The sequence below is a fragment of the Phascolarctos cinereus genome, unplaced genomic scaffold (assembly GCF_003287225.1).
Source record: "Phascolarctos cinereus isolate Bilbo 61053 unplaced genomic scaffold, phaCin_HiC Scaffold_726;HRSCAF=1367, whole genome shotgun sequence".
Lineage (NCBI taxonomy): Eukaryota > Metazoa > Chordata > Mammalia > Diprotodontia > Phascolarctidae > Phascolarctos > Phascolarctos cinereus.
The window spans coordinates 372,009,983-372,036,994 of NW_027556098.1; the positions used below are offsets into that span (position 1 = coordinate 372,009,983).

A 27,012-nucleotide genomic window follows, 5' to 3' on the forward strand; every position below is an offset into this window, starting at 1 on the left:
TTATGAGTCTATGAATTAAATAACTCGGTTGGGTATCTGAAGACGAGGGCTGATAGGGTCCTGGGATAGGGACCGAACAAGGGGGCCCAGTAATTGGCTAAGGCTGGGGCTCTGGAGAGAATGGCATGGGTTGGGCCTCTGAGGTGGCACAGGGTGACTCCCTTCCCCATCTTTCTCTTGCCCTTGTCCTGTCCCTTGCAGGTCTGTGTCCCGGCTTTCCTGACCCCCATGTCAGTCCCGGCCCCGCCCGGCGGCCCTCGGAGGACAAGTTCAGGATGCGTGTGAAGCCCCAGGGCCTGGTGGTGACCTCCAGTGCCGTGTGCAGCTCGCCCGACTACCTCCGGGAGCCCAAGTACTACCCCGGCGGCTCCCCCAGCCCCCGGCCCCTGCTCCCCGCTCGGTCCCCTGACTGCCCACCCAACAAGGCCTTTCCCCGAACCTTCCCCGAGGAGCCCCATCCACCACCCCGAGGGGACCCTAGTACTCGGCGCCCACCACTCCTCTCCAAGGGGGACGACCTGCTGCCCCCCGGCCCCCCGGTGCCCCCCCGGCCTTTCCCTCACGCCCGCTGCCCTGTACCTGGCGGGGGGGGCTCCAAGCGCCGCTGGGGCAACGGGCGGGTGAACCTGCACCCAGTGGTGCAGCTGATCGACATCATGAAGGACCTGACAAGGCTGTCCCAGGATCTGCAGCACAGTGGGGTCCACCTGGACTGCGGGGGCCTGCGGCTGAGCCGGCCCCCAGCCCCACCCCCTGGGGATCTCCAATATAGTTTCTTCTCCTCACCCAGCCTGGCCAACAGCATCCGAAGCCCGGAGGAGCGGAACACCCCCCATGGCAAGGCTGAGAGACCTGGGCGAGCCCTCTATGAGGCGGAGGCTGAGCAGAGAGGCAGCCCTGAGCCGGGCCAGGGCACGAGCCCTGGAGCTGCCACTGGCCTCCCCCAGGAACCGGAGCCTGACGCTCCCGACTACTCGGAGCTGGCTGATGCAGATATCCTCAGCGAGCTGGCCTCCCTTGCTTGCCCCGAGGCACAGCTGCTGGAGGCCCAGGCCCTGGAGCCTCCATCCCCTGAGCCCGAGCCTCAGCTCCTAGACCAGCAGCCCCGCTTCCTGGACCCCCAGGTACTGGAACCTCTTGGGGAAGCACTGGAGTTGCCACCTCTCCAACCTCTGGCTGACCCCCTGGGGTTGCCTGGCCTAGCCCTACAGGCCCTGGAGACATTGCCAGATGCCCTCGAGTCTCAGCTGCTTGACCCCCAGAGCCTTGACCCTCTGCCTAAGCTGCTTGAGGCCCCAAGCCACCACCTGGAAACGCAGCCACCCATGGCCAGCTGTCCGCTGACTGAGCCCCTGAGGCTGGACCTGTGCCCTCCCCGAGGGCCCCTGGGGTCCGAGGGCCACCCCAAGTACGCCCTGCGGCGGACCGATAAGCCAAAGATTTTGTGCCGCCGCCGCAAGGCGGGCCGGGGCAGGAAGGCGGATGCCTGTCCTGAAGGTCGCCTGCTGCCCCTACCCATGCCTGCAGGCCTGGCAGCCGCCTTGGCAGAACCTGTGCCACCCCCACCAGCCGTTGTCCCAGTCCCCACCCCAGAGTCGGATAGCGGGACCCCTCGCCCCCTTGTGCCCACCCGGAAGGGCAAGTGCCGGGGAGTGCGCCGGATGGTGGTGAAGATGGCCAAAATCCCCGTGTCGCTGGGGCGGCGGAACAAGACCACGTACAAAGTGTCATCCCTGAGCAGCAGCCTGAATGTGGAGGGCAAGGAGCTGGGGGTGCGGGTGTCGGCCGAGCCCACCCCACTCCTGAAGATGAAGAACAATGGGCGCAATGTGGTCGTGGTGTTCCCGCCGGGCGAGATGCCCATCATCCTGAAGCGCAAGAGGGGCCGTCCCCCCAAAAACCTCCTGCTGGGCCCAGGGAAGCCCAAGGAGGCTACTCCAGAGGTGAAGAAGCGGCGGAGACGGAAGCAGAAGCTGGCCTCGCCCCAGCCCTCCTACGCAGCCGACGCCAATGACAGCAAGGCCGACTACTCGGACGTGCTGGCCAAGCTGGCCTTCCTGAACCGCCAGAGCCAGTGTGCGGGCCGCTGCTCCCCGCCCCGCTGCTGGACCCCCAGCGAGCCGGAGTCGGTGCACCAGGCTCCCGACACGCAGAGCATCTCCCACTTCTTACACCGCGTGCAGGGCTTCCGCCGGCGGGGTGGGAAGGCGGGGGGCTTCGGTGGCCGGGGGGGAGGCCATGCCGCCAAAGCTGCCCGCTGCTCCTTCAGTGACTTCTTCGAGGGCATCGGAAAGAAAAAGAAGGTGGTGGCAGCCCCTGGGGTAGGGGCCATGGGCCATGCAGAGCTAGGCCACCCCCGAAAGAGGGGCCGGGTAGAAGTGGACGCGGGAGGGAAGCCCAAGAGGAAAAGGCGAGCACGCAAGAATGGGACGCTGTTCCCAGAACAGACCCCTGGGGGTCAGAACTTTGGGGATGGGGGTGCTGAGTGGGCTGGGGAGAAGGGCAACACCTGGGCCCCCCACCACGGACACCCTGGGAGCCAGGCTGGGCGAAACTGTAGTTACCAGGGGGCCGAGGCCCGGGCCTTTGCATCGTCTGGCCTAGAGAGCGGTGCCTCTGGCCGGGGCGGCTACTACGGGACAGGTACACCTTCGGCCCAGGCAGAGCTCAGCCAGGAACGCCACAGCCTCTTCACAGGCTATTTCCGTTCCCTGCTGGACTCGGATGACTCCTCGGACCTGCTGGACTTTGCCCTTTCGGCTTCTCGGCCTGAGTCACGCAAGTCGTCAGGCACCTATACGGGGCCCCCCACCAGTGCCCTGCCTGCTCAGGGCAGGGGCCTGGCTGCCTTCCCTAGCCGGGGGGCCAAGGCCAACCCAGCAGTTGGTGGGGGTGGGACTGGGACAGAACCATCCTTCCAGCCAGTCCTGCCTGCCCGCCAGGCTTTCCCTCCAGGGAGGGCAGCGGGCTATGGGGTGACCCCAGCTGCATCAGACTGTCGGGCCACAGAGGCCTTTCCAAAGTTGGCGCCACCCTCAGCTGTGGCTCGCTCACCCACTGCCCACCCACCGGCGGGCACCTACCCCCAGTATAGCAGTTATGGGGCGGGCCAAGGAGTGTTCCCACCAGGGAAGCCCTTTTCGGGGCAAGACTGTGCCAACAGCAAGGACTGCAGCTTTGCCTATGGCAGCGGTAGCAGCCTCCCAGCCTCGCCCAGTAGCGCCCACAGCGCTGGCTATGCCCAGCCCACAGCAGGCCCCTGCCTGCCCTTGGGCAAAGCCTCCTTCTTTAATAGCTCTGAGGCATCTCCTTTCTCTGGCTCGGCCCCCACACCACTCCGCTGTGACAGCCGTGCCAGCACGGTCTCACCTGGGGGGTACATGGTGCCCAAGAGCACTACCACCCCTGTTGCCTCCTCCTTCCAGCCTTCACCCGAGAATTGTCGGCAGTTCGCAGGAGGGTCACAGTGGCCTTTCCGGCAGGGCTATGGAGGCCTGGATTGGACCTCAGAGGCCTTCAGCCAGCTCTATAACCCCGGCTTTGACTGTCACATCAGTGAGCCCAACGTGATCCTGGATATCTCCAACTATACCCCGCAGAAGGCCAAGCAGCAGACCGCCGTGTCTGAGACCTTCTCCGAATCATCCTCCGACAGCACCCAGTTCAACCAGCCTACGGGTGGCTACCGACGGGCCAACAGTGAGGCCTCCTCCAGCGAGGGCCAGTCCAGCCTCTCGAGCCTGGAGAAGTTAATGATGGATTGGAATGAGGCATCATCTGCCCCTGGCTACAATTGGAACCAGACCGTCCTTTTCCAGAGTAGCTCCAAGCCTGGCCGGGGCCGGCGGAAGAAGGTGGACCTGTTTGAGGCCTCCCACTTGGGTTTCTCCTCTTCTTCCTCTTCGTCCCCAGCCACAGCCTCCTCAGCCTATCCTTCCAAGCGGAGCACTGGACCAAGGCAGCCCCGGGGTGCCCGGGGGGGTGGGGCCTGCTCGGGGAAGAAGGAGCGGGGTGGTGGGGCTAAGGCCAAGTTCATCCCCAAGCCACAGCCAGTCAACCCCCTGTTCCAGGACAGCCCGGACCTGGGCTTGGACTACTATAGTGGAGACAGTAGTATGTCTCCTCTGCCCTCACAGTCTCGGGCCTTTGGGGTGGGTGAGAGGGACCAGTGTGACTACATTGGGCCCTACTCTATGAACCCATCCACACCATCGGATGGCACCTTCGGGCAAGGGTTCCATTGCGACTCGCCCAGCCTGGGCCCTCCCCCGGACTTGGACAGCAAACATTTCCCCGGCCTTGCCCACCCTCTGGGCACACCGGGCCCACAGACAGTGTTTGATTCAGGCCTCCAGAAGGCCTATTCCCCCAACTGCTCGCCGACGCTGGCCTTCAAAGAGGACCTGCGGCCGGCCAAGCTGCCTGCCTGTGAGCCGCTTAAGCACGGCCTTCAGGGCACCGGCCTTGGCCACGCCCCCCACCTGAGCTGCCGGGACCTGTCCCTTGGCCAGACCCATTACGACTCACCCAGCTGCAAAGGCGCCAGCTACTGGTACCCACCGGGCTCGGCTGCGCGCAGCCCACCGTACGAGGGCAAGGCTGGGTCGGGGCTGCTGGCTGACTTCCTGGGCAGGACGGAGGCCTCATGCCTCAATGCCCCACACCTCACCAGCCCCCCGGCCACGCCCAAGGGGGACAAGGAACCACTGGAGATGGTGCGGCCACCTGGTCCCCCCCGAGGTGGCTATGGCTGCCCTCTCCTAAGTGACTTGACCCTGTCACCTGTGCCGAGGGACTCCATGCTGCAGTTACAGGACACATACAGGTACCCCAGCTTTGTGCCGCAGGGCCACCCTGGCCTGGGGGGGGCCCCGAAGAGCAGCTTCCTGGGGCCTATGGGGGAGCCACACCCTGAGGACACTTTCACCGTCACCTCCCTGTAGTGCCAACTGAAGTGCCAACTGGACAATGAGGTTTTCTAACAGGGTGAGTTGGAGGTGGGGCAGGGCACAGGGGAGGGAGGACCTCTGAGGGCCACCCTGGGAGGAACCCAGGCCTGCTGAATCTCTCCTTGTTGGGAGTGAATAGCAATGGCTTGAGCCCTTGAACTCAAGGGGACAAGTAGCTAAGGGGGCTAGGGGCCTTAGGGAAGATTGGGGGAAGCCTTGTTGGAGGAGTGAAGTTAGGGAGGTGATTATCCCGCTAAGACTGGGAGCCAGGCTGCTGGTGCTTGGGGTTCCGTCTTCTCCATAGGGAGCTCCAGCACCTGAAAGGTGCCTTCACTTCTATGATAAATCCCCATGTGAAGCAAAGGTCATTCTGAGTGTGTAGTTAATATGGTGTGACCATGGGCTAAATGGGGGTGGGATGGCTAAGAGTTTTTTCAATGGAAGTGAGGATTTCCCATCAGCTCTTTGGGCTCCACGAAAGTATGTTTAAAGCTCTCAACCTTGAGATGAGCTAAGTATTCAAGATTTCATACTAAATGTTGGTGATGGAGGGTGAGTACCTGAGATTGGAAGTTCAGTACTGGAGACATAGGCTAAGTGCCAGCAAGAGGGGGACATAGGGTAAGTCCCAGAGAGGAGGGCTCAGTGCCAACGACTAGGCCAAATGCTCTAGATAGGGGGCAGGACCACTTGCCAAGATTACAAGATATCCCCAACTCAGTAATCTCCTAGACCTACCCTGTAGGTAGCCATCACCTTCTTTGTGTCCCTCCCGCCCTTCAGGCAACTGTCCTAGGATGAGAGCAGTGTGGGAAGAGGTAGCGCAGCTTTGGAAGGCCCAGGCTGGGGAGAGCTGGGGTGAGGTGGGTTTTCAGGCCTTGAATGTCCAGCCCCCTCAACCCAAAGTCAGCAGAGGCCAGACAGTATGAGCAACGTCCTGCTGTCTCTCAATATTCCTGACGGCTTACGGATATCGTAAACTGAAGTTTGAGGGGTGATGGTATCACGGTCTCTTCATCATCCCTCTGCTTTTTGTTCTGACTTTGTTGTTGGTTTGAAGAACAAACAACAATAAGTAAAATAAGCCCAAAAGGGAGGAAAATTGTACATTTTATAAAATAAAACAAGTCCGGCCTGGACATAACGATACTACCCTAGAACCCTCAGAATAAAGTGTCTGGGCCCAAGGTACCCCATACCAGGACAAAAGACAGTCATCAACAGGTATGTCTAGTATAGTCTCTCTGTCTCTGTCTCTTTCTCTGTCTCTCGCTCACTCGCTCGCTCTCTCGCTCTCTCTTGTGTGTGTGGATGTGTGTGAATGAGAGAGACAGAGAGTGAGAGAGGGAGGGAGAGAGAAAGAGACGTAGACGAAGAGAGAGAAACAATTTGACAGGTGGATCATCTGTTTGTACAAGGGCAGACAACAGGCATATCCAGCTGTTAAGAGCTGGTGGTCACTGGGTGACCAGCAGGACACACAGTGATCCTCCAAGTGGCTTCCCATTGGGGCTTTACAAAATTCAGACATCCCTCTCTGTGGATTTGGAGCAAAGGTGAGCCAGGAGATGCCAGCCTGACCTTGTTCTCAACCTCCTACTCTATCTTCTGTTTAGCCCTCCTCCCTCAGTTTGCCTTTCTGGTAGTTTGGGTTTTGATTTTTTCCCTCTAGACGATCTAAGACAACCGTGGGACCAATGTTGAGCCATCTTGGCTTACTCCTGCTCAGTAGGATTCTACATGGAGTCTGGCTTAGAGCAAGGGGAGAAGAGGCCTTAGTGATTTGGTGCTCTTAAGCTTCAGTTATACCCTCTCAGACTCCCCTCCCAAGCTCTGACTGCCCCACCCATTGTTCCCAAATTCCCAAATGCCTGTGAGGTGAAAAAAAGCCAAAAACCTACCATTCCACCCACAATCAACTCATGATCCATACCAGTGGAGGAGTGACCATGGCACAGATAATCCAGAATCACAGATATCCAACATTCATTTCTATTTAGCCTGAGAATTATCACATGGCTTTTTTTTGGGGGGGGGTAGGGAGGAGGTAGAGGGTGGACAGTCACAGATTTAGTTCACTGAGCTCCAGCTGACTGGCAATGAGCCCTTAGTACCAGAGGCCAGAGACAGGCTGGGGAGGTTTTCATTTAGAGTTAGAAAAGGTCAACTTTTCACCCTTCTTTTAGAGAGAGAAAGGACTCCTAGATAATACAGAAGTGTCAAATTATCAGAAAGCCCCGTCTGTTAGATCCTGCTCTTCTATTGGAATATGGGGGTGTCTGACCTCATGGCAAGTCACAGCGTGTCAAACCAAATAAGGAAGTTGCCCAGTGAAGATCCTGGCTCAGGGGCACCTGGGACGGCATCCAGCTTCCCCATCCTGCTCCCTGTTCATCCTCTCCCTGCTCCCCACCCCATACTGGAAATAGACAGCACTGATTGCTCAGCAACCCAGCAGCCTCCCCATGTTTGTATGGGTCTGGGAAATGGGGATGATTTAGTGTCTGGATTCATAAGGCTTTTCCCAGGAGCTGAGAGGGTGGGGAGAGCTTCCAGATGCAAGAGGAAAGTGAGAATTAATTGAGGAAGTAAGAGTACCAACAAAGGACTTGGGCACAGTGGGCAATGATGTCAGCAAAGAGGTTGGCCGTAGTGGACCAGCCATCAGGAAGCTGGGCTCTGTTCCGTGCTCTGTCATTGGGTGACCTTTAGCAAGTCTCTGAGTCTCAGTTTCTTTTTCTGTGAAATGAAGCGATCAGATTAGATGGTTCTGAGGTCCCTTCCAGCGCTAACATTCTGTGTTTAGAGTCCCCTTTCAGGTCTGACCATCTGTGTTCTAAGGTCCTTTCCAGGATTAACATTCTATATCTTACGGTCTCTTTCAGCGCCGACCTAGTTTCTGAGGTCCATGTCATTTGTGACATTCTGTGTTCTAAAGTCTCTTTCGGCTCCAACATTCCATGCTCTGAGGTCCCGTCCAGATTGAGCATTATCTGTTCTAAGAGATATTTATTTTTTGTTCTAAAGCCCCTCCCTGATTTGACACACTCAGTTCTAAGGGCTCTCTTCCCATCTCTAACATCCTGTGTTCTAAGGTTACTCCCAGCTTTAACATTCTGTGTTCTAAAGTCACTTCCAGCCTCGACCTATGTTCCAAGGGCCCTTTCAGTTTTCACATCCAGTGGGTCGAAGTTGCTTCAGAAAAATAAAACGGGAATTTCAAATTGGCTGTAATCTCAGAGCTCTGGCTGCTGGGCTAAATGCTAGAGTTCAGTGAAAGGATGGAAAAGGGGCTTTCAGACCTTCCCTGGCCCCCATCCTGAAAGCAGGGGCCAGAAACACCGTCTCTGCCCGAGATGGCTCCCAGACTGAAGCTTGGAGATCGAGACTGGGATGTACAGGTGGAAAAATGGGGAAGGGCCAGAACTGAGAGAGTCAAAGAGAAGGGAAAAACCTTCCTGAAGGTCACCCCCCCCCAACTCAATCCTCAAAGCCAGCTCCTGATCATTCTGGCTTTTAGGAGGTGATCTTCCCCAACTCTGAGTCTCTGAATAAGAAGGTTCCATCCAAACACTGCTACCTCATTGGCCATGTTCTCATGGTGAGGAAGTCCCTTCTTATGTCTGATCACCATCTCGGCCACTGCCAATTTAAACTCAGCTCCCCCGGCAGGTCCTCCTGCTTCCATCCTCGTGGATTCTCTGTGCCTCCTCACTTCCTCCTGGCCTCTCCCATTAACAGCCCCTCACTCATGATCTTGTGGCTTCTTATAACCCCTTTCATAGTCTGGCCCTTATTACCTCTCAGCCTCTCACAGCCCCTCACCTTATTGGGCAGGATACTGCATTTCAGGGTCAGATTTGTGAAATGTAGCATCCACATGACGTGGAACTCGGTGCTTGTATGACTAGAACCAAATCTGAGAAGAAAGTCTCCAGTGGAAGCCTTTGGGATCTGCATTTGGTCCTGTGTGTGCTCCTTAACCCTTTAACCAATCATGTGGGTTATAAAGGCATAGGTGCCATATTCATTAAATCAATGGGTGACACCTAGCTGGGCAGGATGGGTAACAGAGTGAATGAAAGAGTCGGAACCACAGAAGTCCTTGACCCTGGGCCGAATCTCATAAGATAAAATTTAGTAGGAATAAATGGAAAGTCTCATACTCACATTTAAACTGTCAGCTTCCTAAGTATGAGATGGAGGAAGTATATCTAGGTAGCAGCATGTATGAAAAAGATCTGGGGGTTTCAGTGAACCACAGCCATCATTTCCAGGAACAAATAAGCTGTCCTTCTGTGTTCTGCCCTAGTCTGACCAAATCGAATAACAGCAAAACAATAATAATGGCTTATGTTTATATAGTGTCAGGCACCGTGCTAAGCACTTTACAAGTATTATCTCATTTGATCCTCACAACAACTCAGGAAGGCAGGTGCTATTATTATCCCTTTCTTACAGTTGGGGAAACTGAGGCAACAGCGGTCAAGTGCCCTACCCAGGGTCACACAGCTAGGTAGTGTCTCGGGCCAGATTTGTACCCACCTTCCTGACTGTAGGCCCAGCACTCTGTCCCCTGAGCCATCCAGCTGGAGTAGTGTGTTCAGTCCAAGTGGTAGGAAGGATGTTGATAAGCTGGTGCAGGTCCAGGGACAGGAGACCAGGTTGGCAATGGGCCTTGAGTTCAGGCCAGGTGAGCCTAGATCGAAAGCACCAAGGGCATTTAGCCTGGAGAAGACTCCCATTAATAGCTGCCTTTAGGTATTGGAAGAATGATGCTGTAGAGGAGAGATTTGCCTGGTTTTGTTTGGTCCCAAAGGGCAGATGGAGGAGCAGTAGGTGGATTTTGGGATTTATACAGTATATATTCTTTTTTTTTTGGAAGCAATTGAGTGACTTGCCCAGGGTCACACAGCTAGTAAGTATTATGTGTCTGAGGCCAGATTTGAACTCAGGTCCTCCTAACTGCCCAAACTAACCTAGCTGCCCCCACACACTTCAACTCTTGAGGGCATGGATTAATTTCCCTTCTCTGTGTCACCAGCACCGGCATGGTGCTAGACACATGGTCGGAGCTTCATAAATGCCTGCTGACTGATGGATTGGTTAATGTGTACATGTCCTCCACACACACATACACACACACACACACACACACACACACATGAATGTGAACTTGAGGGCAAGGACTCTTTGTACCCCCCAGCTCCTGCCACAGTGCCTGACAAATAATAGGTGGTAATAAATGCTGATGGGTTTAAGTCACAAAGGATCAGATTTGGGTTGAAGTCAGGAAAAACTAACTTCCCAGAAGTGGAATGGGAGCAGGGTCCCTCCCTCCTCTAGAGGTCTTCCAGGGAAGGCTGTGTGACCGCTGCTTGGTTCTTTTGTAGGTTGGGCTAGCTGGCCTCCAAGGTTCTTTCCAATTCTGAATTTTGGTGACTCGGGGAGTCAGGGCAGAGACAGGAGATACAGTCCCGGCCAGTGCTGTTCCTAGAAGGGAAAGCAGACCCAGCCTCTCAGTTCCCTAAATAGTCAAGACAGCTAAGATTTATTGCATTGGGAATACCCAGAAAGGCCTACCTTCAAGGAGCTCCCAGTCTAATGGGGGAAGCAGCATGCAGGTACTTCAGTACAGATCAATCTGTGGGAGATGATCAGTATGTAGAAGGGTCTGGCATTGACAGGGACCAGGAAGGGCTTCTTGCAGAACATCGATGGGGCTTTAGCCAGGGAAGCTTAGGAGGCAAAGATGGGAGAGAATTCCAGATGTAAGCTCCAGCCATTGAAGATGCCCAGAGTTGTGAGATGGAGGAACCCCAAGAGGCCGGGGTCTCTGGGTCATACCCCACATACTGAGTATGTGGGGGACAGTGTAAGTATGACTTGTGCTAGAAGACTGGGAAGGTAGAAGGAAGACTGTACAAGCCTGAAAATGCCGGGGAGCCAATGGAGTTGACCAGATAGTGGGGTGACAGGGTCAGACCTATCCTTTAGAAAGATCAGTTTGACAGCTAAGTAGAGAGATTTGAAGCAGGGAGACCAGCCTGCAGGCCACTGTAAGGATCTAGATATGAGATGAGGAGGGGCTACATCAGGGCAGTGGCAGTGTCAAAGGACAGAAGGGGACCTTACTAGCTGTGTGACTCTGGGCAAGTCACTTCACCCTGTTTGCCTCAGTTTCCTCATCTGTAAAATGAGCTGGAGAAGGAAATAGCAAACTGTTCCAATGTCTCTGCCAAGAAAACCCCAAAAGGGATCACAAAGAGTTAGACACGACTGAGCCACAGCAACAAAAACAAAGATGGTTATGCCAAGACTTGGCAGATGATTGGATGGATATGGGGAAAGGAATGAGAGTGAGGAAGTCAAAGATGATGCACAAAGATGTATGTCCTTGGGTAGCCCCCAGTCTGACAGGGGAGACATAGTACCCTTGGCCCGTGCAAGAAGCTCCTGCTCTAGTGGGGAGGGGGACAAAGTCTCCACCCTTAGGGAGTCCTTAGTCTGATAGGGAAGACATAGCAGATGCTGCCCTTTGCCCCACCCCCAGGCAATGCTACTGCACCCTGGGGGTGCCCTCAGGGAACCCTGTGCCCAAATTGGGTGAGAGGAACAGGTCACAGGATTCAGCTCCACAGGCATTAAAACTTAAGAAAAAGAATGCTTATCTAAAATCACAGAGTCCGGTCTTAGCTACCCAGACTCGCCCTTATTTAGTAGGCTGCTATGCCGAGCAGGCCTTTGGAATGTGGTAGACTTGGGGTTGGGTTCTTTTTTGCCCTCCAGTGGATTAACTCATCCCATTTTACCTCAGACTGAGATTAAAACCAGCTGAATTTTTTTATTCCTCACCCTCTGATGCCAGGCTCAGGATAGAAGGGGTGGGAAGTCACTGAGGACTTAGGAAATCCCTACTTTGCCCAGCCCAATCATGGGGGCAGGTTGGAGAGACCAGGGAAGAAGACAGGGCCCTTGCCCACGGGGAGCCGATGTTCTAGTTGGGAAGATGAACTTTATACATCTGAAACCGAATAGTCCAATACAGGGTAGGATGGGTACTAAGTTGTGTGGGGATCCCTGAGGCTTGGAGGGGGCTTGAAACTGGGTAGTGTGGAAAAGAGACCACCCGATTGAGTCAAAGGATATGGAATAGGATCCCTGGCTTGCTTCTCACTTAGCTGTAGGTCATTCCTCCTCAGCCTCAGTTTCTCTGTCAGTGAGGGAAATTGGACCAGATGATTCCTAAGGTTCCTACAGGCTCTAAGGGCCTATGATGCCTGGCTATAGAATATGAGAGGGCTTCCTGGAAGAGATGTGTTTGGATCTGGGCCTTGAAGAGATAAGTAAGATATGGTGGCAGGAATGAGCCCATTGTATGTGGTAGCACTGGAGTACACCAGTCTAGCTGGAACATAGGTTGAGGATTAAGGGCCAGGTTGTGGCTGGGCTGAAAAGGTAAGTCAACAAGTATTTATTAAGCTCCTACTGTGTGCCAGGCGCTGAACTAAGTAATAGAGATACAAAGAAAGGCAAAAAAATAATATAGTCCCTGTCCTCAAGGAACTTACAGTCTAATGGGGGAGATATGTAAAGAGCTATGTACAGACAAGCTACAGACAGGATAAATTAGAGCTGGTCTAAGAGAGAAGACACTAAGATTAAGGAGGACAAGGAAGGTCTTCTTGCAGAAGGTGGGACTTTAGCTGAAATTTTGAGGCAATGGGGAGCCCTTGCAGATTCTAGAGCAGGAGGAAGGTGGGGTGCAAGTTGGTTTGGACGATCCATAGAACTTTGAGCATCAACTTTATCATATTAGCCTTACTTGAACCTACTAGAGAAACCTCCTCTTCTAGCCTCTCATTGCTGGGAAAATAACTATCATAACAAATTTATATGATGCTTTATAGTTGCAGAGCATTTGACTTAGATTATCTTGTTTCCTCCAGACAGACATAGGTCTGACCAGACTCTGCCAGGCTCAAGAACTTTCAGTGGTTCCCTGTTGTTTTTAGGATAAAATGCAGACTCCTCAGTTTGGCATTTCATTAAAGCCCTTGTCAATCTTATGGAAGCCTATCTTTCTTCCCTAGCAGGGTGGCCCAGTAGACAGAACACTGGACCTAGAATCAGGAAGACCCGAGTCATTCACTCATTTACCTCAAACATTTATTATCTGCATGACTCCAGCTGAGATGCTATACTTCTGTCTGCCTCAGTTTCCTTAACTGTAAAATGGTCCTGGTGATGATCAGATGAGATAATAGGTGTAAGGTGCCTGGCACACAGTAGAAACTTAATAAATGTGTGCTCCCCTTACCTTCATCCATGTCAGTCTAGCCAGACTGGCCTGCTTGCTAATCGTTGACTCATTTTTCATTCATGTCCAACTCCATGACCCCATTTGGGGTTTTCTTGGCAAAGATACTGGAGTGGTGTGTCATTTCCTTCGCCAGCTCATTTTACAGATGAGGAAACTGAGGCAAACAGGGTAAAGTGACTTGCCCAGAGTCACATAGCTGGTAAGTGTCTGGGGCCAGATTTGCACTGAGGTCCTCCTGACTCCAGGACCAGCTCTGTTTACTACGCCTCCTTGTACTCAGTATTCCACCTCCTGCCTCAGTGTCTTTGTACAGGCTGTCCTCCAAGCCTGGCTCCCCTCAAGGCTCAGCTCTAGAACCCAGCTCTGGACCTTCAAGAAAGTCTTTCAGAGCCAGCCTCAAATTACTTTGTATTTATTTTGAATGTATCTTATGTTTATTTGTGTTTGTACAAGACACATATCCCTAGTAGAATGTAAACTCTTCAAGGACAGGACTGACTTGTTTTCTCTTGTGTTCCCCCATCACCTAGCATAGTGCATGGTGCAGGGCATAGTGCCTTTATCGAATGCTTTTAGGTTTGCAAAGGCCTTCACAAAAATTATCTCATTTGATCCTTTCAACAACCCTGGAAGATAGGTACTATTATGATCCCAATTTTACCATTGAAGAAACAGGCAGAAAGAGGTAAGTGACTTTCCCAAGGTCACCCAGCTAATGAGTGTCTGACATAGGGTTTGAACTCGGGTCTTCCTGACTCTGTGACCAGTGCTCTATCCACTTCGCCTCTGAGCTACCTCTATATAATAGGAGCTTAATAAATGCTTGTTGAATTCAATAGGTAGGGCCAGGATTATTTTATGCCTACTTTGTGGATGAGTAAACTGAGGCTCAGGTCCACAAAGCCAGTTAGGGGCAGAGCAGGTCTTAAAACCATGTTTCCTGATTAGTGGTGCCCATGCCTCATGGAGCACTTGGAATTCTTTTCCTGGGGGAGTTGTCTTCCTAGACTTTAGCAACCTGGCCCAACCCAATGGGAGAGAGGAGGTGTGATTATTCCCACTTGGTTTTAAGTCAGGATTCTGGAAGAGAAACCTGTAATGACAGGCTTTGGGATCTCTCTTCTGACAACCAATCAGGAGCCTTCGATCAGAGAAGCCCAGTTTGCCTTTCTGGTAGCAGTTAGTGCTTCAGTCCCATTAGGTGGAGGCCAGGTTCTTGGAAGTGCTTGAGAGTGGGGCAGGGGGAAGGTGGTTAGTGAAACAGGGACTCTCCTCAAAAAAGGGGGATGTAGCATGGTGGAAAGAGCTCAGAGCCAGGAGATGGGAGGTCTAGGTTCAACCACTAACTTGCTGCATGGCCACAGGCGTAGCACTTCCCTACCCCTGCCCACCCTGGGCCTGTTTTCTCATGGGTAGAATGAGGAAGTTGGACAGGGATGATGTCTAAAGTCCTTCTCAGCTCTGAGATTCTAAGTTCTAAGGGCCCTCCCAGCTCTGACATTCTATGTTCTAAGGGCCCTCCCAGTTCTCATATTCTGTGTTCTCAGGTCCCACCCAGCTCTCACATTCTGTGTTCTGAAGACCTTCCTAGCCTTGAGAAACTGTGTCATGGCCCTCCCAGCTCTCACATTCTGTATTCTAAAGCCCCTCCCAGCTCTGACATTCTCTCTTCTGAGGTCTCTTCTAGCTCTCAAATTCTCTCTTCTAAGGTTTACCCTCTCTCACCCTAAAATCCTATGTTCTGAGATCCCTTCCATTTCCCATGCTGTATTCCAAGGTTCTTCCCAGCTCTGTCTGACATTCCGTGTTAGAATGAAGTCAGACTGGATGGTTTCTAAGGTCTTTCTCAGCTTCTACATTTGTGTGTTCTCAGGAGCCTCCAAGCTGTAGCATTCTGTGTTCTAAGGTCTCTCACAACTCCAGGAGTCAATATTCTAAGGCCTCTTTCCAGCTCTGACATTCTGTTCTAAGGTCGCTCCTAGCTCTCATAACTCTGATTATTAATTTATGATCTAGTTGGGGAAACAGGTCTGACAAATACAGTTTATCCCTTCCAGAAAGCTTTCCTCGGTTGATTCTGTTCTTCTCTGATTACTCCCTTCCTCACCTGGTTCATCCAGCAATTATTTTGCTGTGCTCATATGTCCCTTTTTCAGCCTTTAGCTCTATGCATGTCCTGTCTTCCCTAACCAAGGAGTCCCTGAGGGCAGAGACTCTCTCTTCTCTTGTCTTCCTTTGTGCATCCTCTGCCTAGTGCAAAGTGGGAACTTTAAAAAATGCTCTTAATAACAGATGTTGACTTGACTTGGAAAATTCCCCTCGATATTTGGGGGAGGGGAAAAAAACTCTCCATTTCAGTCCAGAAACTGGAGTATAACAAGGATTCTGTTTAGTGACTAAGTCTCCACACAACCAACAAGGGAAACCATTTCAGGCATCTTGTCACTAGATTCTTTTGGTGTGGTTAGTCCAGGCACAACGACCATTGTTCGAAAACTGGAAAGAGCCTCAAAGGCTGTTTATTCCCACCTTCTACCTCCACCTCTTTATTTCTGTCTATAGTAGTCTTCCCTCTTGTTGTAAGAAAGAAGAAATCTTTTGTCTCCTAGAATCCTAGAGCCAAAAAGGGGTCTTTAGACCAGAAGATATTAGGTCATAAAATGTAAAAAAAAAAAATAGAACCTAGCAGAGAGGTGCTTTAGAACATGCAATATCAGAGCAGGGAGGGGCCTTAGAACATAGAATGTCAGATCTGGGCAGGACCTTAGAATCTGAAATTATCAGAGCTGGGTAGGAGCTAAAAACATAGAACATCAGAGAAGAGAGGGACCATAGAACATCAAATTTGAGAGCTAGGAGGGACCTTTGACCCTAGAGTGTCAGAGCTGGGAGGGCCCTTAGAACAGAAGATGTCAGAACTGGGAAGGCTCTTAGAACACAGAATGTCAGAGGTGGAAAGGCCCTTAGAATACAGAATGTCAGAGCTGGGAGGGTCCTTGGAACACATAATGTCAGAGTTAGGAGAGGTTTTAGGCCACAATGCCAGAGCTAGGAGGGGACTTAGGACAGAGAATGTCACATCTGCGGGGGGCTTAAAACTTAGAATTTAGAGCTTCTAGAGGCCTTAAAACATGGAATTTCAGAGCTGGGAGGGTCCTCAGAACACAGAATATCATGCCCATCTCCTGACAGAGGTCATGGACTCTGTGCAGACTGAGACGTTTTTTGAGGGGCGTGGCCGGGGGAGGGGGGGAGATTTGTTTTGCTTGACTATATGTGTTTGTAACAAAGATTTTGTTTTTGTTTTGTTTTGTTTTGTTTTGTTTTTGCTTTCTCATGGAGGAGAAGGGGGAGGAAGAAAAGGTAGATCTTTGTAAAAGTAAAATTCAATTTTAAAAAAGAATATGGAATGTCAGAGCTGAAAGGGGCGTTAGAAAATGGACTCAGAGCCCTAAGTACATTCTAATGTTAGACTTGAGAGTTTCCTTAGAACACAAGAGCTCAGATACTGAAAGTGTCCCTAAAACCCATCTAGTATCCTCGTTTTACATATTAAGTAAGTGAGGGCCAGAAAAAAAATCCTCCACTGATGGGATTATATATCTAGAGCCCTGAGGGACCTGGGATGGGGGAAGGGAAGGAAAGAGAAGAGAACAAACATTTATAAGGCACCTGGTGTGTACCAGGCACTGTGCTGAGTGCTTTTTATAAGTATTATCTCATGTGATCTTCACAACGACCCCTGGGGGGGTAGGTACTGTTATGATCTCCATTTTACAGTTGAGGATACTGAGGCAGACGGCAGTAAAGTGACTTTCCCAGGGTTGCCCAGCTAGTAAGTGTCTAAGGCCATATTTGAACTCAAGATGAGTCTTTGTGACTCCAGGCATGGTACTGTAGCCACTGTGCCACCTAGCTGCCCCTAGGGACTATCTTAGAGGCCAACTTTATTAGCCTAAAACAGCCACTCGTAGGGAGATGAACCCGTTGTCACTAGGAGTACTTCTTGAACTCCGAACAGATGACTTTTATATTACCTGGTAGGGTGAAGTCACAAGCTCTCAGTTCAAATTCCAGCTCCCTTTCTCACAACCTGTATGCCCAAGGCAAGGCCCTGAACCTCCCTGAGACTCAGTGTTTCTTCAAGTCTGTCAGCTAGGGTTACTGGTTCTTGTAGGGCCTCCCCTACTCACACAGTGGGTATGCAGTGATGGTTTGGTAAACCTTAAAGCTGTCAAGTCAACAAGCATTTATTAAACGCTTACTGTGTGGTACTAAGTGCTGAGAATACAAGTACAAGCAAAAAGAAGAACAGTCCTTACCTTCAAGAAGCTTACATTCTGGTGGGAGATGACACAACATAAAAGGTAGGAGGAAAAGGTACCCATGAGGGCCTGTTTGGAGAGGGAGGAGAAAGAAAGGAGAGGAGCAAACATGGCTGGCCTGGGCACTTCCTTAAAATGGAGCTTCTTGGAGTGACTGACCAATCAGAAGAAGGGGCTAAAGGGGCCAAGAGGTCCTCCAGGGCAAGAAAGCTGCTAGGGACAGTGGAGGAAGAAGGCCAGAGAGTCAGGAGCAGAGCCAGAGAAGGGAAGGCGTGAGCACAAGAGAAGCCTCATCACTATTTGTATGAGCTCTCCGCTGGCCGTGGGGTGAGTGGTTAGGAGCTGGCATTGAGGATCCCCATCCCCTGCAAGAAGACAAGATTCATGAGCCATGAAAGGCACATGTGAAGAGCCTACTGTGTGCGGGGCACTCTGGTTACAAATGAGCTCCTGGTTCAGGGAGACACACAGAGAAAGGAGGGAAGGAATGATTTTGTAGCCCCAATGCTAGGCTTACCAGAGAAACTCCTGTTTCATTAATGTTTGTTGTATTGAATTGAATCAATAACAAACCATGTGTGTCTGTCTGCCCTCGGGGCTCAGCTGGCGGGATGGAGAGTTAAGAGCTAGAGGAGTTGAAAGAAGGGAGACACCACTACAGGCTGGGGTGGTCACAGAAAACTTCTAGAGGAAGGGAGCTTTGAGCCAGGCCTTGAAGGATGTAGCCTGCTGGATGAGTGGTCAAGTGGTCAAGAGGGAAAGGCATCCAGATAATGAGCTGAAATGCAGAGGTAGGGAGGAACAGCCTATGTTCAGAAGACAATAAACCAGTTTGGCTAGAGCAGAGTAGAAATGTGGGAGGGCATAAAACTGGGAGGGTAGATTGGAATCAGGTAGCAGAAGGTCTTGAATGCCAGGGTGAAGAAGCTTAGACTTTATTCTGTAGGAAATGGGGAGCTATTGAAGGTTTTAAAGTAGGGAAGTGATGTGATCAGAACCATATGGAAGGAAGATGATTCTAGAAGCATGTGTAGGGTGGATCATGTCAAGAAGAAACTGGGAAGAAGATAACAATGATCTGTACTGGGGTGATGTGAGTAGCTAGAGGGTGCAGTAGATAGAGAACTGGGCCTGTAGTCAGGAAGACCTGAGTTCAAATCCAGCCTCAAACACTCACTAGCTCTCAGTTTCCTCATCTGTCAAGTGAGCTAGAGAAGGAAATGGCAAAACACTCCGGTATCTTTACCGAGAAAACCCCAAATGGGGTCACAAAGCGTGAGACATGACTGAAAAACAACTCATGACAACACTGGAGTGATGGCCTTTGAGAGTCACAGGGTGGGGACAAATTACAGATTACAAAAGACTTGGTAATCAGCTGGATGCCAAGGGAAAGGGAAGAGTCAGGGATTACTCGGAGAAGCTTTTAAATCTGGGTAAGAGGCAGTGTAGTGAGTAGATAGAATGCTAGACTTCGAGTCTGGAAGACCTGGGTTCAAGTTCTACCTCGAGCACTAGCTGTGTGACCTTAGGCAAATTGCTTTGTCTCTCTTGACCCTCAGTTTCCTTTGTAAAGTGGTGATAATAATAGCATCTACCTCATCGGGTTGTCGTAAAGATCAAATGAGATAATATATGTAAGGTGTTTTGCAGACATGAAATTGCCATATAAATGCTGATTGTCATTATTATTATTATTATCATTATTAATAGACTAGAAGAAGGATGGTGTGAATCAATCCACAATCATTTTTTTAAGTCTGGACTACAGAGCAGGTACTATGCTAGTTTGCTGGGGTTACAAAGACAAAATCCAAGACAGTGCCTGCCCTCAAGGAGCTTACATTCTTATGGAGGAGGTGTTGTACAAAATGTTCAGGGATATTAAATAGAGGCTAAGGGGTATGTGGCACTAACAACTAAGAAAACTGGGAAGGGCCTCCTTAAGGATATGTAGAATCCCATGAACCATAACTTTACAAGGAAGTCAGCCCAGGAGGGTCAGGAACCTCTCAGATATGGAATTCTGAAGACAAAGGACAAAAAGACCAGTGAGGAAGACAAATAGCCTGAAGAGACCAATGTGGATGCTCAGGAAATTCAACAGAAATAGGGAAGCTGAGAAGAGGAGAAGGCTGGGGTGTGGGGTAGAGTGAGGAGTTCATTTTGATGCAGAAATGGAACGTCCGTGGGGGAGGTGTCCAGCAACAGTTGGACACATAGGACTTGAGGTCAGGATGGAAGTGAGGCCTGGAGATGGAGATCTGAAAGTCATCCCCATGGTGGAAACAGTTGGATCTATGGGAGTCCAAACCTCCTTTGAGGTGGCAGGTATGACACAGGGCGACAATGGTCAGGAAACATTGATTAAGCACCTACTATGTGCCAGCACTAAACTAAACCCTGGTGATGCAGAGAAAGGCAAAAACACTACCCTTTCTCGCAAGGAGCTTCCAGTCTAATGGGGGAGGCGGCATGCAAGCAACTATGTGCAAACAAACTAGATAGTGGATACATTGGAAGTAATCGACACAGGGAAGGCACTGGCCATTCCGGGGTCCAGGACGGGCTTCCTGTCAAAGGTAGAATTTTGGTCAGGGACTTGAGGAAGCCTGACAAGTGGAGGAATAGTTATTAGGGTAGGGATGTCTGTTGGGGTGGCGGGTCTCACGTAGGGTGACCAGCAGAGAAAAAAGCTGTTGGGTTAAGGTCAGTAGCTGTGTCGAGCATGAAATCTCTGAAGGAGCCCAAAGAGAGAAAAGAAGAGGCCCAAGTACCAATCTTTGGGGGACATCTATGCTGAGGTAGCGAGAAGCGGAAGAAAAGCCGACAGAGAGGAACCAGGCCAACGGAGCCGTCATGGAAGCCATGAAATGAGAGAGCCTCAGAAAGGAAGAGGGGGCCCAGTTTCTAACTAGGGCAGAATCTTATCCCCAGGGTGATAACATGTAGAGGGTGCTGACAGCTTTTGTTCTCCTTTAGAAGGTAGAAACAACTGAGCTTAGCATCTAGAGGCCAAGAATAATTAGTTCAAATGGGAAGCCATCAGGCCTCCCAGGTCCTTCCCCCAGGGTAGTTCTGCCCTAGAGTGGTTGTACCCCAGGTGAGCTCCCTTTCTGCCCGGCCCTACCCTGCTCCTTCTCCTGGCTTCCCCAGCAGCAGCCTTAGTCCTAGAGAGTCTCTTCCCTACCCCCACCCCCATGGGATTTTTCCTGCTGCTTGTGCTGAGCGCCCATATGGGTAGCTAGAGCTTTGCGGGAGGGGGAGCATATCAGCTACTGTCTGGAAAATGAAGGGGATGAGGAGACAGAAAAGATCATTGGGTTTGGTGATTTCGAGCTGGGTAGTAGTCTTAAAGAGACCAAGATGTTAATTGTGTCCTTGTTGCCCATGTGACCTAAGGGAAAGGCAGATGACTATACCGGTCCAAATACAAACCACATTTCCCCCCAAACATGGCTGATTCCGGAACCTCAGTGTGGCAGATTTTCTTTTTCCTCTCTAAGAGAATAACATAGGTGTGCAGCCTATATTTGAGGGCAGCCTCTACTCCAGCTAATACGGTATGCATTCCTCCTTCCCCAGGGGACTTAAGAGCTCATCCACTTTTCACCTTCTAACCTCCAACTCCTCCTTCCTGAGTTGTTCCCTCCCACACCCCAACAACGGATGCTGCACTGCAGTGCCTGACCCTGGCCCAGCTGTGCCCAGCTGTGTGTGGAGAAACAGGACTGACTCTGGAGGAGGGAGGATGAACTCCCCCCCACCACCACCAGGGTGCCTGGCGCTGCTGAAATGGGCTTTGGCGGAAGCTGCCTGCTGGGCACTGAGATCACCATGGTGACTCTGTTTGGAAAGGGACATTGGCAGTGACTGCCAGTTGGTTGATGGGGGGGGGCTTGTAAAGAGGCTCCCAAGTGACCCCACTCCCTGTCAGGGGGCCCGAGGACTGAGTCAGGCTCTGCAGCAGGGCGGGATGCAGCTGGCTTTGGTGGTGGATGCTGACAGACTTCTGAGGATTTCTCCCAACGCTGACTCACCCCAACATTCTTTCCTGTCACCCAAACCACAGTACACCTGTCAACCCAACAGAGACATCCCTCATCCCAATGGTTTTCTCTCTAGTTATTAGCCATGTCCCCCCACCAGAGAACCCCCCAACCCCTGCTCTTCCTCTCCTCCTGACCTGCCACCAGGAGTGATAAACATCCCCCACCCCAAAAGCCATTCCTCTGCTTGCTGCCCTAGCTATTGTCAACCTACCCTTTGACAGAGATATACCCCACCCCCTGCTCCTCAATAGCTTTTCTTCCATTTGTCACCTTGTATTCGACCTGTTGCCCTGATATCAATCCTCCTTCTAACCCAAAGGCAGTTCCTTGCCTGTCATTTCACTAACCTGGCCTTGTACTCTCCAAACCAACATTCCTCCTGGGTGCCTGGCAGGCCTGACCTCAGCAGCACTAACAGCCAAACAGCCATCCGCATTGCTGAATGTCCTGGAGACAAAGAAGGGGATGCTGAGCTGAATTTGAATGTGCTTGGGCCAGAGAAGGTGGTGGGAGGAGTGGGGAGCAGACTCTGTCCCCATCCCTGCTCCTGATTTCGTCACTGTTCCCTGAGCGATGGTTCCTTCTCCAGCCCTGGGGCCATGCTGAGGGTTTGGCTCATGTGGCCATAGTCATGGGTTTAGCGCAGGCATGTTCTGACAGTGTGGGTGAGGCTGTCTGCTGAGGCCTCTCTGGCTTCTGGGAGAGGAGCTTCCCATTGTCCTCTGGGCTCTGTTGGAGGAGAGGAAAGGCAGGTTCTGGGGGTGGAGGCTTAGGGAGAAGGATGAGAGCTAGGGATGGGGGAATCAGTAAGAGGATAGGGCCTGAGAGGTTGGGAAAAGGGGCTCAGGGGAAAGGATTTGGGCTCATTTAGAAGAAAGATTGAGTAGGGGGAGGTGAATCAGAGATAGGGGCTCAGGGAAGAGGGTGAGGGTTAAGTGAGTAGGATGAGGGCTCAGCTAGAAGAAAGACTGGGAAAGATGGGAGGTGAATTGGAGATAGGGGCTCAGGGAAGGGTCCAGGGACTAAACTCTTGTTCAGGGAAAGTTCAGGGAAGAGAATGCAGGTTCAGGAAGGACAAAGGCTCAATGAGGTTGATGAGGGAGGTAGGGGCTTGGCTGGGGTGGAGGGGAAGTTCTGTGAGAAAGAAGAGGGGTCAATAATTCCCAGACCTAGCCTCTCCGTGTCCCCAGATTGGAAAAGAGTCAGCCCTTCTCTGAACCAGAGAAGAAGCTTTTTCCAAGTCTTGAAGCCTGGTAGCAAGGAGTGAGATTCCCAAGGAGCCCAAAAGAGGTTTGGGGGAAAAGCTGATGATGTGCGGCTATCCCAGGCCTCTAACAACCCCCAGTTGGATGTCAGATTGAAATATAAAGGCCAGACCCATAGTAATTTCAGATATTTAGGGCTAAGGGAAAACAAGTGATCAGCTCATCTCCAAGGGCAGGAACCCTGTGGGTTTGAGATTTGTTGTGCCTATTTCCTCAGTTTCTCTGGCATGACCAGTTCAGGAAATGCTTACTGATCATAATGGAATTACTGCTTCAACTTCAGAAAACATTATTGCCTATTGTGTACAGAGTACTGCATCAGCCTGGGAAAGATGTGAAATTTAGATGAGACCCTGTCCCCACTCCCACAGACCTTAAAGTCTAGTTGGGTAATAAGAGACATATACAGACAAATTTTTTTATGTACATGAGAATTACAAACCAAATGAGGTCCAAGAAGGAAAGGATTATTATTACCTTCTGACAGGGCTCAAGAAGAAGGTGACATTTGACCAAGGCCTTATAAGGGATGGGTATGTTTTCCACTGGGGGAGATTGGGTAGGGAAAGGGACAAAAGACATTCCAGGCATAAGAAATGACAGATGTAGGAAAGTGTTTGGGGTCGGCAGGTAAAGAGAGTCCATGGCAGGGTTGGGGAATAGGGTCAGATGGGACAAGAAATATGCCAAGCTGGCCTAAACATGGAGGGCCTAGAATGCTAGGTTAAGAAATTTGAATTTGATCTCATAGGCAGCAGAGAGACTCTGAGCAGAAAAGGGATGAGAAGAAGGAATAATAAGAGAGAGAGAGCAGCGGAAGAGAAAAGAACGCTGGCTCTTGAGGCCAAGAATCTGGGATCAAATCCTGTCCCTGCTAGGACTGTCTGGGTACCATTGGGCAAGTCTCTTTACCTCTGTGAGCCTCAGTTGGACATGATAGCCTTTGAGTCCCTTCCAACCACAGAGTAAGATAGTGCTGTGTGCTAAGAGGGAAATAAAGGCAGGAGAAAACAAGAGTCCCATTCCCCACCCCCCCACCCCACCCCAGGCGCAGCAGACAAAGAGAACTGAATCTAGAGTCAGAAAGAGCCTGGTTCAAATCCTGCCTCAGCCACCTGTAAATCTTTGGGGCGTAGCACAGTGTCTGGAACACAGTAGGTGTTTAATAAATGCTTGTTGACTGGCTGGCCTTGGGCAAGGTGTTTTACCTCCTCATCCTTAAAATGAGCCCTCTGAATCAAAGTCCTCCCAAACTTGGTATTTCCTCTAAGATTTACCATCTAGACAAGACCTGAGACATACCTTAGAATCGCTGGGTGGCCTGGTGTTTCCTTTCTCTGGGCCTCAGTCTTCTTAGCTGTAAAATAGGGGGAAATCATATTTGCTCCATATACTTACAGAGGTTTGGGACAATGCAAGGAAGTAACAGTTTCTAGGGAGCTTTGAAAAGGGCTACATAAATATGAGGGATTACATTGTATTCATAACTACTAGATAACAAAGCAACATATGAAGAAGCATGTAACAGTTCTTTGTGGCCTGTTTATGTGACTGTTAAGGGGGCACGGTGTGAAGAGTAGGTGGGATAGATGATCAGGCCGCTTCTTGGAGGAGGAGGGTTTTGAGCTAGGACCTATTAGGTTGACTGTAGAACCCTAGAACACAGGGTGTTAGACCATAAAATGTTGGAGCAGAAAGTGACCTGAGAACATAGAATGTCAGCTGAAAGGGGCTTGATGATGTAGAATGTCAAAGTTCCTAGTGACTTTCTCAGAAGGCAGATGGTTAGAACACAGATGTCAAAGATGGCGGGGATTTGGAGATGTGTGCGTTGGAAGGAACCTTGGTAGACATCTAATCCAACTCTCATTTTACAGAAGAGGCAACTGAGGCAAGGGAGAGGGTGATGATTTGTCCAAAGTCACAAATCTAGACAGACCAAGCCTCATGTCTTGACTTCTACTCTAGGGTTCTTCATTATTGCTTTTCTAGTACAATCCCAGACTGAAGAGTTGAAAAGTAGTTTGCTATAATCCAGACTTAGCATTTCCATAGAGGTAGGAGGTAGGGGTGGTATGGGCGGGATATTGCTATATGGCTGTTCTTAACCTCTAAGAAGGCCTAGTCCTAACCTCATGTCTTGTGTTTCCTCCACAGCTTTCAGAAACCAACGCCAAGATCCCTACCATCGTCCCCCACCTCCCGCAGGAGCAACTCACCTCCTCTGCCTCCCCTCCCAACTGCTCCCCACCCTGGAACCCCAAAGCCCCCTTCTCCTTTTCCATCGCCTACCCTGGACCCTGGGAACCCCTCCCCCTCCCACACACACACCCCCCTCCACGCAGAAGCGGAAGGTGAGCTCTTTCTGCACAAAACCAGCAATTGTAAATACTTTTTAAAAATGTACAAAACAAAACAGAACACAGTTTTAGACAAAAAAAAGACAAAAAAAAGAGCGAGCGAGAGATTGTGAGAGCGAGCGAGAGATTGCGAGCGAGAGAGGCCGTGCCCGAGCAGCTCCTCCAGTATGCACTGAGAAATTTATTTACAGGTCGTTAGAGAGAAAGGAACAATACCCTATTTATTGTATATACTGTTTTATTATAAATTGTGGATTGCATATTGCACCCTGTACATCTGCTGTGGTTCCGTGGTGTGCAAATACGCATGGTGGGGGGTGGGGGGATGGTTCTCTAGGGACAGCTTTTCTTTCTGGTTTTTTCACTCCTTTTGGGTTGTTTTCTTTTTTCTGTTGTTGTTGTTGTTTTCTGTTGGCAGGACACACCCAAAGATCCAAATTTGTATTAAAAAAAATTAAATGGAAAAAGCAAAAAAAAAAGTCAATAATTCTTGTGTTGGCAAAGTAGGGGGGTGGGGAAAAGTGGTGGGAGGGAAGGACCTGGGGAGTTTTCATTGGCCACTGGTTCCCCAAAATGGTTGCCCCCACCCTGTCCCTCATCCCATCTTCCTGGACTCTCCACCTCCAGAGTCAGTGCTAGATTTGCCCTCCCTCCATGTCTCACCACATCCTCATTCTCCAAATGCACAGATCCCCCTGCACCAAGTGTTCCGGCCCCAGGCTTTCTGGGGCTTCCGAGTGCCAGCCCCAACACTGGGTTTGCCTTCCCTTACTCAACATTCATCCAGGAAACATTTACCAAGTACTGACTGTGTGTAGAACGCTGCACTGGACTCTAGAGGAGTTGGAGATGGTGCCTGCCTGCGCTGAGTTTGCCATCTAGTAGGATGCCCTTGTCAGCCCAGGGCCTGGGTCTCCCCTCCTTCTGGGACTCCTGGATCCCTTTCTCCCAGGCCCAGCGACAGCAGGTCTATCTATCTCCAAGCCGCCTTAGATCGTCTTGGTCCATCCCTCCAAACCCCCCAAGTTTTCCATACACATAGCCCCAAATCTCCCCTTCTTCCAGGCCACCTAGAAGACTCCACCCCCACTTCTCCCTTCTCCAGGGGTGTGTGTGTGGGGAGGAGGGTCTGCTCCATTAGAATATAACCTCCTTGACACCAAGAACGCACTGATGATGGAGCTAGTGGAGAGGAGTGGATGGAAGCCTCTGGCCTCGTCCTCTTGTTACGACCCTAAGCCTGAGTATCTGCCCCCCACCCCTGGGCCTGGATTTTTGAGACACTCTACATCTAGAGCTAGAAAGGACTTTTTCAGCCATTAAGTCCAATCCCTCATCTGACAGATGAGGAAACTGAGGCAAGTGATTTGCCTGAGGTCACACAGGTAGTCTGAGGTGGAATTTGAATCCAGCTCTTCAAGACTCCAGAGCTGGTGCTCCTTCCACTATCTCATACTGAAAGCTTTTATTTGAACCATCTAGACAAAGTAAAGCCCAGCTCCCTCTTGATGTCCATTTCTGTTATTTCTTCCAAGGACGTGAGATGACCCAGCCCCTTCTACCCATCCCTCCATTTCCATCCTTGGGAGGAATTCTTGGGCTCCTTATTCCAGGCCTCTACACAACAGGGCCTTCTGGGACTTTTGTGAATTTAGGATTTTCCCCTGCCCCCTGGAGACACATTGTACTATTAAAACCTACTACATCTTAATTGGATTTTTTTCTTTGTGTTGTTTCT

The 27,012-nt window shown here is 51.0% G+C and overlaps 1 protein-coding gene and 1 long non-coding RNA gene across 9 annotated transcripts in view; one reads left to right on the plus strand and one right to left on the minus strand.

Moving 5' to 3' along the window:
- AHDC1 (AT-hook DNA binding motif containing 1) overlaps positions 1-25,548 on the plus strand; it is an 87,077-nt gene extending 61,529 nt beyond the window's left edge. For 7 of the 8 annotated variants that reach the window (XM_078145546.1, XM_078145547.1, XM_020983264.2 and 4 more), the window contains 2 exons: positions 202-4,986; positions 25,072-25,548. In XM_078145546.1, the coding sequence (XP_078001672.1) occupies positions 276-4,943 (4,668 nt within the window). In that variant the 5' untranslated portion in view covers positions 202-275 and the 3' untranslated portion in view covers positions 4,944-4,986; positions 25,072-25,548. The remainder of the gene's footprint in view (positions 1-201; positions 4,987-25,071) is intronic. The other variant, XM_020983268.2, reaches the window with a different exon arrangement.
- On the minus strand, positions 6,042-22,178 carry LOC110206154 (uncharacterized). The gene is made up of 3 exons (XR_013482492.1): positions 21,997-22,178; positions 9,495-9,648; positions 6,042-7,688 (listed from the first exon to the last, which is right to left on the minus strand). It is a non-coding gene; the product is annotated as an uncharacterized LOC110206154 (long non-coding RNA).
- Positions 25,549-27,012: the final 1,464 nt, after the last annotated feature.